This window comes from Dasypus novemcinctus, chromosome 1, assembly GCF_030445035.2.
Source record: "Dasypus novemcinctus isolate mDasNov1 chromosome 1, mDasNov1.1.hap2, whole genome shotgun sequence".
NCBI classification, from domain to species: Eukaryota; Metazoa; Chordata; class Mammalia; order Cingulata; family Dasypodidae; genus Dasypus; species Dasypus novemcinctus.
Genome location: NC_080673.1, coordinates 76,860,143 through 76,876,753, shown reverse-complemented (window position 1 = coordinate 76,876,753; position 16,611 = coordinate 76,860,143). Strand labels below are relative to the sequence as shown.

The following is a 16,611-nucleotide window of genomic DNA, read 5'->3' as shown; positions in this document are numbered from 1 at the left end:
CTTTTATCAGTATATGGTGACCCTTTTGTCCCTTGTAATAGTTTTTACTTAATCTATTTTTTTCTGATGTTTATATCACTACCATAGCTTTCTTCTGGTTACTACTTGCATGGTGTAATTTTTCCTATCCTTTTGCTCTCAACCTACTTATGTCTTTGAGTTGAAGGTGATTCTCCTGTGAACAGCATTTAGTTTGGTCATGCTTTTTAATCCATTCTGGCAATTTCTTTTTACTAGGGAGTTTGAGTCATTTATATTTAAAGTAACTACTGGTAATGCATGACTTTCTTTTGCCATTTTGCTATTTCCTTTTGTAAGTGGTATACCTTTTTAAAATCTCAATTCTTCCACAAATGCCTACTTCCATAATTATTTGGCTTTTTGTAGTGTACTATTTTGAGACACTTCTCATTACTTTCTGAATGTATTTTTTGTGAATTATTCTACGGTTATGATGGGGTTAAAATTTAACATCCTAAATATATAAAAACCATATTTTCTTCCATACTCACTTTTCTTCAGTAGCATACACTGTTCCTATACCCCTTAGCCCCAAATATTTTTTTCTACTTGGTAAAAATGATTTCTTAGTGCATTGTTTTGTCCAAAATCATCCATTCATCATACTTTTTATGCATTTGCATTTTAGCACCTGTACAAAGCAAGAAATGGAGTTACACAATAGACAATACAATATTTCTAAAACAGCTTTGTTTCTAAAACAACACTGAAATGTGAGAAAATTTTTTAAAAGTTTTCACAGGATATCTGGAAATTATATATTAAATATTTAATTTCTAAATATTATTTTAGATCAAGCTCTACAATGTTTAGGGTTATTTGTTTTAATTATAAACTAATAATAAGTCAATATCAGTGTTGATTTATTTGCTTTTTATTTAGTCATATTTGAAGCACATTTACACCAAGTTTAGTGTCATATTAACATTTGATGAGTAAGAGATGAAAAACAGTGAAGCTGACTCAGTTTTAATGGTTTAATAATTTAATGATGATCAATGTTTTGGTACAGGGTAACTGGGCATAACATGTAAACAGTTTACATAAATGACCCTTTGTTAGTCCACTTCAACACAAACCATACCATGAGTTTTCCTCTCTTCACTTTAGTTTTCCTGTAATGTACTGACAGTTTTTCTAATATCATAAGCTGCTTCATCTTTTTTTTCATCCATGCTTATATAGACATATAATATCAAATGTTTGTATCTTAAAAGATCTCAACAGCTTGAGTTCTGTAGTTCCCACTTAAAGCCCTACACCAATGTTCAAAGAAATACACCAATGGTTCTTGAGCTTCTCTTGTGTGTGTATTATGATAGCTGAAAGGGTAAGTGCTGGAAGACTGAAGGCAGAAGAAATGCTTTGGCCATGGGGCTGTGATTGGACTTTTAAAATTTCAGACCTTGAAGGAGAATAGAGAAAGCATTATAATGGTGGCCTCTGGATGACATTTGGAGCAAGAGGAAAAGATTGATGACAGAAGGGTTGGGTTTAAGGGAGATGTGAGTAAGGAATATAGATGGGAAGCCATATTGTTCTCTCTGATTCTTTTGGAGGTCAGCCTTGGACACTGTATAATTTCATGGATTTAGAGTCAAATCTCTCTCCCATCAGCTAACTACACCTAAAGCCTTTTTAGCTAAGAAAATGCCATTCCACTAGTGAAAATAAAAATGTTAAATGTAACTACATTACAGTCAACCTGCAAGTGAGGATCTCAGAAACGTTCTTCTTTTGATTAGAGAAACTGGTTGCAATATACATGAGTGGGAAGTTGGGCAGGGTTGGAGGCACAACTCAGAAAGGAAAAGGGAATAAAAAAGGAGGTCTAAAACAGGAAGAGCTATAATAATGCTTCCTAACTTGAAGGTGTTTTATACTATAATGTGCTTTCTTGCTCATTTTATTCTCTTGGCAATTCTATAATTTATGGTTATGAAATTTATGGTTATGAAAAGACCTCATTTGCAAAGTACTATACCCTCTAACTTCAACCTTGTGCTAAAAATTTCATTGTAGCATTAAACTATTTAAAATTATTCAACTATCTTTAGTTAATTGTCCAATTTAGCAATACATAGAAAGTCACATTACATCGACTGCATGCATGGGAGGAAAACTGTCAGCCAAGAACATTTATTTATTTATTTTTAAAGATTAACTTATTTATTTCTCTCTTCTTCCCCCTCTTGTCTGCTCTCTGTGTCCATTCACTGTGTGTTCTTCTGAGTCAGCTTGCATTATCTGGCCATACTGGGAAACTGCATCCTTTTTTTGTTGTGTCATCTTGCTGCATCAGCTCTCCGTGTGTGCGGTGCCACTCCTGGGCAGGTTGCACTTTTTTCACGTGGGGCGGTTCTCCTTGCAGGGCACACTCCTTGTGTGTGGGGCACCCTTACATGGGGGCACCCTTGCATGGCACGGCACTCCTTGCACGTGGCAACAGTGCGTGTGGGCCAACTTACCACATGGGTCAGGAGGCCTGGGGATCGAACCCTGAATCCTCCATATGGTAGACGGATGCTCTATCAGTTGGGCCACATCTGCTTCCCAAGAACATTTATTTCTGTATGAGATTTTTAAAAATCCACTTTTAAAATCCATGAGGATAGTTTGCTAATTTTTCAAAATTTTTTTCCATATATGATGCCATATTTTCTATGGCAAAATGATTTAAGTTTCCTTCTTGTCATCATTTTTAGAATAAAAAAGATGTCCTTGTCTTTTGCTTAAAGTAATTTTCATTTCAGACTAAAATGTGAATGGCATTGATTATGAAGGCATCATTTCAATTAAGGCCCATTGCCAGAGGCAGAATGTTCAGAAAGTTCGGAACTAAACAGGGCAAGATGTCGTTTTAGATTTTTTTTCTCCTTTGGCTGTTCATACAATTTGACTTCAATATTGCCATCACTGAATGCTTCTCCTTTTATCTCCTCTACTGGGTTCTCTCTCCAGGAAAACTTGGCTTTCTTCTGCATCATCATAATTCCTGAATTCCCATGTCTTCGTGCTGGAGATAAGGACTTTTTTACTATGCAATAACAAACTGCAGACAAAAAGTTTTTCTTAAAGTTTTCATTCATAAATGCATAAACAATAGGGTTACAGATGGAATTGAAAAATCCAATTATTTGCACAATAGCAAAAATCATCTTGATCGTGACATCATCATATGCCTTTTCAAAATTACCTGAAATAAAGTAATAATTTAGAATGCACATTTGCTCTAATAAGCATTAAATAAAGACTTTTCTATTCATTCATATAAAAGTTAATGGTGTGAGTGATCTCAAGACCATTTTGGGGAGAGGCACCTGATACAAGAATAAACATAATCTTTGTGATGGGTTCTCATTCTCAGAGAATCTAGGCTTATAAAAGCCTAGCCTGGTGCTCTACACACATTAGGGGTTTCACTCTATTTCAACTTGATGATTCCAAGCTTTATATAATTGGAAGCAGCAGGTACCCTTCAAATGTTCACCTGTGTTACAGAAATGCAATTATACCGAGAATGACATTAAGTCTCAGGTTATCGGTGAGAATACACTGAAGGTCTGACTGAACCCACAGGTGTCATTAAATTCATGTGCTTCAAGTAAGGTTTCTAAATAAGGGAACACTCATATCGGTCATGTCTCTCCTAATTTATAAATAAACATAGCTAGAACAGAAGTAGACAGGAGAAGAATATCAAAACCCTTGCTTTATCTTCAGTAATTATTGAAGATCTGGTCACCATCATACATAATTACCTCCCATGTAATGTTCCGGTGGTCTTGAAAACATGAAAGAAATATGTTAAATATTTGATTTTTGATGGCTCAAATGAACAGCAACACATTTCAATGACTCATTGTCCATTTGAGTGGGAAATGAATGGGAATATCCGCCGAATGAGAATGAAAAGCACTCACTGTATTCAATCATCATATGAACGACATGGAAAGGTGCCCAACACATGGCGAAGAGTGCCACCACTGTCACCATCATAATGACAGCTCTCTTCTTCTTCCTGGGCCCATAAGGAAACATATTGTATTGGTTAACTTCTCTTTGGCAAATGTGTAAAACTGATAGCAGAGCTATTAAAAAAGTTTGAGCCTAAAACTTCCCAAATGTAAGTTTTCAAATACTAATAAAGTTCATGGTGGGGTGGCCACAGACTGATTACTATATTTTCCCGTTGATATTACCCTCATCCCTATACTTCTCATAAACATATATATGGTGCTAGAAGGTATCAGTTTGCTAACAACAACAGAAAGAGGGAATAGTCTTTATGTTTCTGGCATTCTGCTAGATACATGGCATGGATAATGTCACTAATCTTTCCAACACACCATTTGACAAATGCAGAGACTAAGGTACACAGAAAGTTAAGCAACTTACAAAGTCATACAGCTAGTGAAGGGGTGGCATTTGGATTTGAAATTAAGCAGTCTAACTCCAGGGCATAAGCTCTTATTCACTTAATATTGAAAAGCATTTACTGTGATAGCAAAATATCAATATTTATGAAATAAGAGAATCTTCAAGGATAGAATTTAAAGGTAATCCTTTATTATTCACCTAAATAATTAACCAGGAAATTAAACTAGCGTTCTTCATTACTTCTGTAATGAAGATTAACATTTGCAGGAGACCGACACATTTGCGTGGTACTTTAAGCTTACACGAAGTCATACTAACTCTTCTTTCAACATGGTGGCATTTTTTCCCAAGGAAGTGGGAGATCAAAATCAGTAAGAAGCCGCAGTGCTGAACAGTTTAGAGCCCCAAACTGTCACATTTAGAGGGAGGATTTATTTACACAAACGGCACTAGAGGTCGCTGCACACTTGGAGAAATGATAACGCACCAAATCACTAGATTTCTCCATACAAGGTTTTGTATGTTTCTGTTCTGTTTTTAATAGCCATTCAGGACAGATTATAAAGTAAATCACATGCATTACAAGCGCCATAGCATTATATCATCTTTTGAAATTTCTATCAATGAATAAGATCAGTAATCAAAAGACTTAGGTAAAAATAATTTAAAATAAATAACATGCTTCCATTTCTAAAGGATTCTCACAATATCCCCTCATGTACTTTAGCATCAAGCTTGGGCGGGAGGAAGTAAGGACACTTATTGACATCCTGTGGGGGCACAGACTGAGAGCACCCACGGACTCCTGGGTCCTGACACCAGCTCACAGATCTTCTTACCATGTCACATTTACATATACCTGAAAATATAGTAATTGTCTCAATTCCAAATGAGTTTCTATCGGGAATGGTAACTTCCCCTTTGGTTTGGAAGCTGGTGGTGCTGATCTTTCTTTCTGGCACACATGAAAAATCCTCAAGTTTTAGTCAGTCCATGCCCTAAACATAAATTACCAATGAGGCTTAGACTAAATGGCCCAGTTAAAAATATTCTTAAAAAAGGTGACTATTTCAATAAACAGACCTGGCAATTTTTGACATTTCTTTTCCATGAATAGTTCGAAGCACTGAACTGTCCCCCACTCTTTTCTTTATCCAAAGTTCATAACCAATTTTACTATACAAGACAAGCATCACCACAAGAGGCAGGAGGAAGAGGATGACCAGGATGAAAGTGGTGTAGATTTTCTGATGCACAGGGCTGGTCCACTCTTCCAAGCAGCAGGTGTGTTCTTTTTCATATAAAAAGTCATACTTAATCTTTAAAATAAGAATAATTCAGTTAGAAGAACCAGAAGAACAGAGAGCAGCCAAGTATTATTGCAGCGTAGTATTTTTTAAGCCTACACACATTTTCCATTGGTACAGGTTTCAAATGATATAAAATTTTAATTGTCTTTTTGTTGTGAAGTCTGGCTTTTCCATTTAACTGCTGAATTTCTTAAGAGTTTTACGTCTTCTTTTCTATTTTAAGTGGTATGTTGGTCCACAGCTTGTTTACGTTCATGTTTCATCTCTCTCAACTCTTTGATCTATTACTGTCATATGTTTTCAATTGGATGAAAGGGCACTACAATATTTTGTACTGCACATCAGCTAGTTTAATATTAAATTATCTTGTTTCTTCATGTACTGAAGAGACAAATTTTGACAAGGCATCAGATCAGACCTCATCAAATCAAGAAGTACTGAAAATCCATAATTTGTTACTGCTATTTCATACTGCAATGATCACATTGCTAGGAAAGATGTTAAAAAGGCAATGCTAGATTTTAGATTCTGAGATGAATAAAAATTGATTCAAACTATTACCATTTTAGAAATATTCATACTCAATTATAAGTCTTTGAGTTATATATTTTACAAAAAGTTGATGCTGATTTAGTCATGCTATTTCTAATAGATTCATCTTCTTGTGAGTTCAAAGATGTTAATAATAACAACAACAAATGCTAAGAAGGGCTTGTAACAAAGGCAAGCTAAAATTTTAAAGCTTATTCAAAAGTCACGTCTCTAGGTAATAGGAAAAAAGTGAGATGATTTATGAAAACTATTGATGTTTTAGTTACCCTGTAGTTTTCCAGATGAGAAATATTTAGGCCTTAGACATATTTCTGCCTCCATTTCGAGCAAATCTTATCACCCATCTTCAAAGTCAAATGAATGGAGGAAAAAAGCTTTAAGTTCTAATTGAAGTGTCATCTGCAAATACAACTAAGAATCATAACACTTATTGAAAGTGAAAAATGATTTCAAGATCCAAACTCTCCGGGAACAGGATGTTAAAATGCAGTTCATTCTGACTCCATGTAAGTAGAGGCTACAATGACTAACAACTATGGGGCCATGCATTGACAATTCTAAGGAACAATGCTACACTGGCAGTCTTAAAAAGTGTTCACATATTCCCAGGGACAAGCAAATAGTTCAAGATGGTTTTATGGAAACCAATTCCAGATCCTCTATTTCCATATGTACACTTCTCTAAAATCCCACTGCCTGAGAGAGTGCCTGAGCTTGAGGTGTCAAGCTGGGTGTACATTCCCAGTTCCTCTTTCACAGCATCCTTCTCCTGATCTATAAAAGTTAGATCTTTTGTCCAACCTAAGTCTTACTAGAGCACAAAGGAGAAAGAAACAGTTCAAATTAGTGATATCAATGAAGGCTTCTTTCATCAAGGTGCTGTAAACTCGTGGTAGGGGTTTGTGACTTTTCTTGTCAAAATATATTTCTATGCAGGGCAAAACCTGGCATTAGAATAAAGGTAATTTGACAGGTGTTGGAATTTTCTAAATTCACATTTTTCATACAGTGAGGGGATAGAAGTGACTTTTAATTTAACCACCTCATTGCTCCCATGCCCTGAAAACCATCAAATACATTACTCCTGAGAGAGAATCAAGTGAGCGCAAAGCAGAGAGAGCATCAGGAAGAAATGTGATGCCTTATTGCAACTAGCTGAGAAATTCAAGCTCTGTGCTTTATCCATGTTTCATCACTCTTAATGGATCTGCAGTGAAATCATTACAAATTTGTTGTAATGTGCTTGCAGTAAGGAAAATGATTGTAATTAAGAAGGGTCAGAAATTTCGATAGTATGATCATTAATCCCAACCTCGATTTTACCTCCAGTTGTTGCACATGCCACATAGGTGATCCCACAATGACTGCCACCAGCCAGACCACACCTGTAAAAATGTTAAAATCATCAAAACATGACTCATCTAAGCAAAATACAACTTTGGTTAGTTCTCTAACCATAAAGACTCCCTATTTTCAATTCATCCTGTCACCTCTGTCCTGGAGCAGGGCAGTGGTCTCCTCCCAGGTCCACGCTTGCGTTCTTTCACCACCCTCAAGCCTGCTGCTGGAATAGTCTTCTAAAGACATGTTTAAAATGTTTAAAACTCTTTAGGTCCTCTGGCTGATCAGGGATAGAAGGGCCGCACTAGGGTTTGATGTACATGTCTGATATAACCTGTGGCCACTTCTGGGCAATGAAGCATAGCAGGGCTCCCTTGGCCAGGGCCCAGGGCATAGGCAGTTTCAGCCAGAAGGAGGGTTGGGGTATGGCAGACACAGTGACTAACAAGGTTGGGTCACAGTGTAACAGAGCTGGAGGGAGACATCGGGGAACACTGCACAAAAGCCCCATGGGAAGATGAGTTCTACTTTGTCTAAAAATCTTCCTGTCACCAAAGATGTTTTTGAGAAGAAACTGCCTTGGCTGCTGATTATCAACTATGCTTTTGGATGTTGAGACTCCCTCCACTTCTCTTTCCTTTTTAATAACTCCCGCTCTCCATCGTGTGTTCCTTTCCTTAACTCCTTCCATATCTACATACTGTTTTTAAATGTTTTGATGTTGGAAGGATGTCAATTATTAAAAGCCCAAAGATCTTTGAATTCTTCATACGGGGATGTGACATAAATTTGAAAGTAACTCCCTTAAATTAACAATTTTCTCCTATTGATTTATCTATTTATTCATTTCAAACTACTTAAAATAAGTTTTATTTTTGCAAAGCCTTCAGGGTTTCATTTTATAATTCTGCAATCCAACCTTGGCTAAATTCTTACAGCACAATAAATGTTTACTCTTCCCTCTCAAGTGAGACACTAGGAAAAAATGCTCTCTTTGATTATTGCTTCAGGTGCTTACATCTGATTACTTAGCTATAATAAATTTGAACCACTGTGAAGCACATTAACATTTTAAATAGCTCAATGATAATAAACAGAGAAACTTTTCCATTCTACTTTGCTAGGCATTAGGACATTGCTTCAAATTTACCACTTATCACGAGGTACATGCTCATCATGACTGGCTGGATCAGGAACAGTCACAGAAAGCTGAGGATCCAGAAATGCCTGAAGCAAAATTAAGTAGGTGGAATTCTTTTTTCTCAGGATCTCCAACACTCGAGATTCTGTTTTCTCCTATGGCCCAGGGCCTTCTTTATTTTTTCCTTACCACCAGGAGCACTTCTAAGCAGCACCCTTCTCCTATTTTCTAAAATCACATTCTTGTCCCCTTCAAAATCTCTCTGCCCTTGTTAGCTTAGCTTAGAGCCTTCTTACCTCAGATGATAGTTTATTTAATAATCTAGTGAATGTTGATTTAGCAACGTGGGTTATTTTAGATTAGCTGAAAGTGGTGCTTAAAGTTTAAGACTTAAACCAAACAAGTGAATCTGAAATTAAAGATTTTCAGGGCTATGCTTGGCCTAAAAAAAGGTGGAATGAGGTTAGACACAATTAAGTAGAGGACTCAAATTACACCCCAATGTCTGTAAGTTAGATGAAAAGCTCATCTTCTAGATTATAAATATGATAATCTTTGAAGAAATTCTTGTCCTGTCATGAAGAATGGCATTAACATGAACATAACTGACACTGGAACAGCTGATGACTCACCTAGCATTGTGAAGGCCCTTCGGTTAGTATACTGCCACTTCATCTTAAAAGGATGCACGAGCCCCTGGTGCCTTTCCACAGCAATGCAGGTCATAGTGAGAATTTCTGTCACAATAGCAGTAGACTGAACAAACGGCAACATCTTACAAATGAAGGCACCTACAGCAAGGAATATAGGACAAGTCATACACCCCAAAAAAGTATATGTTCTCTTTGTAATGATCACACTTAGTTAGTTCCGAACCACTGTTCAAAAGTTTTCTGACTAAAATTACATTATGGACACAAAATAATTGAGAAAGTTTGCACTGGCATATAAATATATATGATCATTTTTAAATTAGAAAAGTTGCAAGTTTACAGAAAAATCATGCATAAAACAGAGTTCCCATATACCACCCCATTATTAGCAGTTTGCATTAGTGTGATATGTTTGTTATAATTCACAAAAATAATATGAAAGAATCTTTTTGAAATTGTACTACTAACCATAGCCCAACAATTAGGTTCAGGGTTTGTGTTGTAAAGTCCTATGTTTTGGTGTTTTGTTTTGTTTTGTTTAAATTTCTCTCCCCTTCCACGCCCCCCCCCCCCCCCCCCGTTGTCTGCTCTCTGTGTCCATTTGCTGCATCTTCTTTTGTCCGCTTCTGTTGTTGTCAGTGGCACGGGAATCTGTGTCTCTTTTCATTGTGTCATCTTGTTGTGTCAGCTCTCCATGTGTGCAGTGCCATTCCTGGGCAGCTCTCCTTACGGGGCACACTCCCTGCGCATGGGGCTCCCCTACGCAGGGGACACCCCTGTGTGGCACGGCACTCCCTGCGCGCATCAGCACTGCACATGAGCCAGCTCCACATGGGTCAAGGAGGCCCGGGGTTTGAACGGCGGACCTCCCACGTGGTAGACGGACACCCTAACCACCGGGCCAAGTCCACCGCCCTGTTTTTGTGTTTTGATTTTTAAAAGTTTTATTCTAGTTACGTATATACAGCCAACAATTTCCCTTCTTGATCAAACTCAAATATATAGTTCAGACCTTGTACCCTACCACTTCACTGAATATTCTATTTTCTCTAGAAGCTTTGTTGTGGATTTTTCAGAATTTTCTCCATATAGGTTTATATCACCTACAAACAAGGAAAGTTTTACTTCTTCCTTTCCAGTTGGAAGCCTCTCATTTCTTTCTCCTGCCTAAGCCCTGGCAAGAGCTTTGAGTACAATGTGAGTAATAGTGGTGGCAGTGGGCATTCTTTTCTTGTTCCTGATCTGAGAGGGAATATTTACAGTCTTTCACCATTCAGAAGGATGGTAGCTGTGGCTTTTCACTTGTGCTGTTTATATTATCAAAGTTTCCTTCTATTCCTATAAAGAGTGTGCTATGTTTTGTCAAATGTGTTTTCACATTTGTTTTCAAATCATGTATTTTTTTTCTTCTTTATGTTAATGTGGTGTATTACATTAATTGATTTCCTTATACTGAAACAACCTTGTATACCATGGATAAATTCCCCTTGATTATGGTATATAACTCTTTTAATATGCTGTTGGATTTGGTTTGCAAGTATTTTGTTGGGGATTTTTGCATCTATTTCATAAGAGATCTGTAATTTCCTTTTTATGTGGTATCTTTCTTCTGGCTCGGGTATAAGGGTTGTTGCCCTTGTAGAATGAGTTAGGGAGTATTTCCTCCTCTTCAATTTTTGGAAGCATTTGAGCAAATTTGGAGTTAAAACTTCTTGGAATGTTTGGTAGAATTACCCAGTGAATTTTCTTTGTTTTTCTTTGTTGGGAGATTTTTGATAACAGATTCAAATCTTAACTAGTAATTGGTTTGTTGAGATCTTTTATTTCTTATTGAGGTAATGTAAGTGGTTTATGTGTTTCTAAGAATTTGTCTAATTCATCTAAATTTATTGGCATACGGTTGTTCATAGTATCCTCATAGTCTTTTTTATTTCTGTGGGGCTGGTAGTAATGTCCCCCTTTGCATTTCTGATTTTAGTTATTTGTGTCCTTTCTCTTATTACTCTGGAGAATAACCCTTACACACTTGAGAAGAATAATTATTCTATTTGTGTTGGGTGCAGTGTTCTATAAATGTCTGTTAGGCCTAGTTGGTTTAGTGTATCATTCAAGATTTTTAATTCCTTACTGATCATCTGACTAGATGTTCTATCCACCTTTGAGAATGGTGTGTTAAAGTCTACTCCTATTAACATAGAACCTTCAGTTTCTCCCTTCACATCTGTTAAGATTTTCTTCATATATTTGGGGAGTGTGCTCTCAGGTGCATATATATTTATAATTATTACATCTTCCTGTTGAACTATCCCCTTTATGAGTGTATGATGACCATCTTTGTCCCTTTTAACTGTTTTTGACTTTAAGACTATTTTATCCAATATTAGTATACCCATCCCAACTCCCTTTTCATTAGTGTCTGCATGGCGTATTTCTCCCCATCCTTTCACCTTCCACCCACTTGTACCTTTGAATTTAAGGTGAATCTCTTACAGACACATAGTTGCGCCATGCTTTTTATATCCATTCTGCCAATTTCTGTCTTTTGACTGGAAAGTTTAATCCATTTACATTTAAATTCACTACTGATAATATAGGAATTTGTTGCCATTTGGCTATCTAGCCTTTCGTATATCTATACCTACTTTGTCCCTCAATTCCGTTAATGCCTAGTTTTATATTTGCTTTTTTGTATTGTACCATATTCAATGCCTTCTCATTTCTATCTATATATATTTTTCATCTATTTTCCTTGCAGACACCATGAAGTTAAGATTTAACATCCTAAATATATAACAATCATTTTTTGATTGATAACAACTTAACTTCAATGGCATGTACATTCCTGTACTCCTCTGTCCCCCCATCACTTTTTGTATTTGTAACCACTTATATATTTGTATATTTTATGCCCTAAAACACAAAGTTATCATTGTCTTTCATGCATTTTTAGCACCTGTGGGAAGTAAGAAGTAAAGTTACATATCTAATAATAAAATACAGTATAAACTGGCATTTATAATTACCCAAATGACTGCCTTTACCACAGGTCTTTGTTTCTTTATGGTGCTTTGAATCACTATCTAGTGGCATTTCTTTTTAGTCTGAAGAACGCCCTTTAGCATTGCTTGCAGGGCAGGTCTAGTGGTGATGAACTCCCTCTGTTATTGTTTATCTGATTAAACTCTCCTTCACTTTAGAAAGAGAAGGTATAAATTCTTGTCTGGCAGTTGTTTTCTTTCAGCACTTGAAGTATTTTAACCCATTGCCTTCTTGCTTTTATGGTTTCTGATGAGAAATTGACAATCTATTGGGATTCCCTTGAATGTAACACATTGCTTTTCTCTTCTTTGGATGGACTACCATGTCCTATTTGTTTGTCTTGTAATCTTCTGTGACAGTGCACATTTTAATATTTTAATGTGTTAACACTGGGATTTAGCCCCTGAGCTGTCTATTCCTTATATTATATCCAGTTAATGATATGATATAGATTTGCTTGAGTGCCATGAGCTAACAAATCAGATAAATCAACACAAAATCACTTTTCACAGTCTTTGCAAATTTACTCTTATTGGCTGGTTCTCTCTTTCAGAGTTCAGTCCTCCTATCAGGAAGACAGGTGAAATTGAGGGCTGAGTTCTCACCATCTTTTCTGAACCTGCTTCTTGTCCTGGACTTGTACTCTCCCATACCATTAGGAATTCCCTTGTTTATGGGAACCCAAACACCCACTCTACTCCCTATGAAATACTGTTGACAATCCCAGGTGCTTTAATTTACATATTAAACCTGGTAATCCTTTGACCAAAGTCACTTTGACTTGTTTATTACACTATTTTAGTTGTTTTCAACCTGTTTTCTGCCTGTATGGAAAATTCTGTGAGTGCAAACCAGAGAAGTGATTCCTGGTTCAGCCTTACAGGCTGCTGCTTAATAGACTGCCACAGAGATGCAGGTACCCATAGGCACATTAGGGTCACTCTGTTCCCTCCAGTACAGGGACAGGATCCCATAATGGAAATGCAATCCAGTTCCATACCCAGGAAAAGAAGGTGTGGGGGAGAGGCCAGCAAAGTCACCATGAACTTCTCCTAATATTTTTAAAGCTGCATTTCCTGGTTTGCACTCACCCAAGTACTGGTACCTTCTAACTTTTTTCTGGAGATTTCAAGAAAATGAGTCTGCCAGTTTTTACTAATTGTTCAACAATTCTGTAGGAGAATAGCACCCTTGAGAATCTTATGCCACCATCTTCACCAAGAGGAAGTCTGTTATTGATTTTTTTATATCATTATTAAAAATTGCTCAGTTAACACAAGATAACTACAATAACAATAAATCTGCTCTATTCCACAGTTACATAACCCCCTTATTTTTGTTCATTCCTCAGTCTTGAGTGATTCTGGATGATGTCCATTCTGACTTCTTCAGGCTGAGAAGGGAAGTAGATATTACGTGACAGAGGAATGGAATGGTTTTGCTTGCAGTTGAAGATATTCCTTGCTTTTGGGATGGGGCTAGTCCATCATGATTGTTTTCTTGGTTGTCCAGGGCAGGCCCAAGGAGCTAACCCCATACCTGCTGCATTTCAGGGCTCAACCTGCAATCCGGAGGCTTTAAGTTTCTGAGAAATAAGCTTAACAAGTAAATTGAAAATTATAGGTTCAAATAAAAGAAGTTGAAGAATCATGATAAGGGGGGGAGGTTATAAATGAATATAATTATATTATATTGGAGAAAGAGCTGAACCCGCTGAGATTTTGTTAATTTCATGTAGCCTAGGGCCCACAGGAGCACTTTTGTTTGAGGCTTTGTTTACTGTGGTAATTTGTAAAGTCAGACCAAGAGCTTCATAAGTGTACCCTCCAAAATGACCTCCCAACTCTCTTTGAAATCTCTTAGCTATAAAAACTCCATTTTATTTTAATTTTTTCCCCTTTTGATCCAGGTCTTTCTCCAAATGTTTCACTATTAACACTCAGTGTAAGAGAAGTGTTATTGATTTTTTCAGGCTGATATTCTGAACAAGTGCAGTAGTTGTTAATTTCTCAGCATGACATTATATAATTTCTCAGCATGTTTTTCATTTATTTCTTTCAAATCCAGTCTCCTTTGCAAAAGTAACAATTGCAAAGAATGGTTCACACTGAGCAAGATAATGTGATGTCTTAGTGACAGCAACATTTGTCATATACATACCTCCATTGGCACCTGGCATGCTTTCAAAAACACCTGCTTGTAATTCTGATGTTCTGCCAACTGTATTTGAAATGTAACTTGATGTTTTCCTATATATCATTTTTGTTTAAAATGTTTTATTGACTTTTGGTAACAAATATATATATATAAATATTTCTTTTATAAACGTCAAGTAAAAAATTGTTGACTGATATATTCATTGTAAGAAGTTTGGGAATAAAAACAAACAGAAATTTCAGTGGGAATATATGCAATGGGGAAGCATTCTTCAGGATATGACTCAATATATGAAAATGCCCATTTGAAAATGTTTTCTAAATTCTCTTTTATATACTATGTTCATGTCTCATTGTTCTATTTGCCTTATTCTCTTTTATTCTGAAAACTTTCCTCTCTGACAATCTTTGGCTATCTTTACATATTTAAGAATGGGACACATGGCTGCTTTGTGTGCATGGGCTGGAGCTGTCCCAGAAAGGCTTTGATTCAGGATGAGTGAGTAAGGAGTGAATCACCACACTGTGCGTCTCGCAACTTTCAATACCACTTTGTGGATTTTCCTTTGGGGAGCCAAGGTTTATATCAATTTTGTAGTTTTCCTTAACTTCCTTTAATTACTTTGTAAGAAAAATCTTCTCTATGTATATTTATACCAGAAAACAAGTTCACAAAATTGTGTCTATTCCACTATTTGTCATCTAATTTTCATTATTCTAATGACTACAGATGCCCTTTGTTAACTACTGAGTAGCTTTTCTATGAATGCAAATAACTAGATTTTCAATTAAAAGGAAATGCCCAGGTTAGACATTTGGACAACAAAGCAGAAAACTAGGAATAATGGGATTTCATTGTTTTCAGACTGTTTAAATAACTCATGCTGATGTAATAAAGGAGGGATTTTTTTTGGGGGGGTGGATATTAGAAAAGAAATGGAGGTCACTTTAAACATTAGAAGAATAGCTTAAATGTGAAGGTTATCAGAAAACAAAATGCATTATAAAGTGAGTGAATTCCTCCAGAAATTCTTAATGTAATGTTAAGAAATATTTGTCTAATTTATATTCTTAGATGGTCTCAAAGAATATAATAACCTTGAGTTAGTATAATCTAACATAAAAAATGGAGGAATGGTTAAAGAAATCATGATATATTAATATAATGCATGTTATCATTAATACATTAAATCATCTTTCAAAAAATGTTTAAAAACATAACATAAAACTAGTATAAATCAGAATACACATACACATGCTAAAAGGCTTCTGTTTTGTTAAAAAAGGTATGTAAGATTAAACTAAAATGGAATACAGTGAAATTATTACCATACTTTTCTCTGGGTGTTGAAATAAAAAATTTTAATTTCTTTTATTTTTTGTTCTTTACATTAAATAGAATGTTTCGAACTTTAAGCATAATAAAATTCAACTCAACTGTTTTAACAGTAAGGAAAAAGTTTTATTTAGCATAAAATGAATTTCAGCAGTAGGGCAGGACCAAGGTTGGGAAATTCTGCAGATGAATGACATCATCATGGATCTGGAGTCTCTCCACCAGGTTTGCTTTGTCTTCCTTAACCCGGTTTTGCTTTTGTTCTTAAAATTGTCACACTGTGCTTAGAATATGGCTGTAGTATTGTTAAGCATTACATTTCAAACAACTTTCACAGGCCGAAAGTAAAGAAGAAAACATAATCTTTCCCCAATTCTTTTTTTTTTTTAATCTTTTTTAAAAAAGATACATAAATCACACAAAATGTTACAATAAAAAATACAAGAGGTTCCCATATATCCCACTCCCCACACCCCCCACTTCTCCCACATCAACAACTCCTTTCGTTAATGAGGTACATTCATTGCATTTAATGCATATATTTTGGAGTGTTGCTACACAGCATGGATTATAGTTTACATTGTAGTTTACACTCTCTCCCAGTCCATTCAGTGGGTTATGGCAGGATATATAATGTCCTGCATCTGTCCCTGCAATATCATTCAGGACAACTCCAAGTCCT

At 36.0% G+C, this 16,611-nt stretch overlaps 1 protein-coding gene across 1 annotated transcript in view; it reads right to left on the bottom strand.

Annotated features, from left to right (window-relative positions):
• Nucleotides 1-988: 988 nt before the first annotated feature.
• The window catches only part of QRFPR (pyroglutamylated RFamide peptide receptor), a 38,494-nt gene continuing 22,871 nt past the window's right edge, over nucleotides 989-16,611 (bottom strand). The window contains exons 2-6 of the mRNA XM_004474682.3: nucleotides 9,378-9,536; nucleotides 7,587-7,648; nucleotides 5,485-5,720; nucleotides 3,945-4,042; nucleotides 989-3,217 (exon numbers count right to left, since the gene is read on the bottom strand). Of these exons, the coding sequence (XP_004474739.1) occupies nucleotides 2,817-3,217; nucleotides 3,945-4,042; nucleotides 5,485-5,720; nucleotides 7,587-7,648; nucleotides 9,378-9,536 (956 nt within the window). The 3' untranslated portion in view covers nucleotides 989-2,816. The remainder of the gene's footprint in view (nucleotides 3,218-3,944; nucleotides 4,043-5,484; nucleotides 5,721-7,586; nucleotides 7,649-9,377; nucleotides 9,537-16,611) is intronic.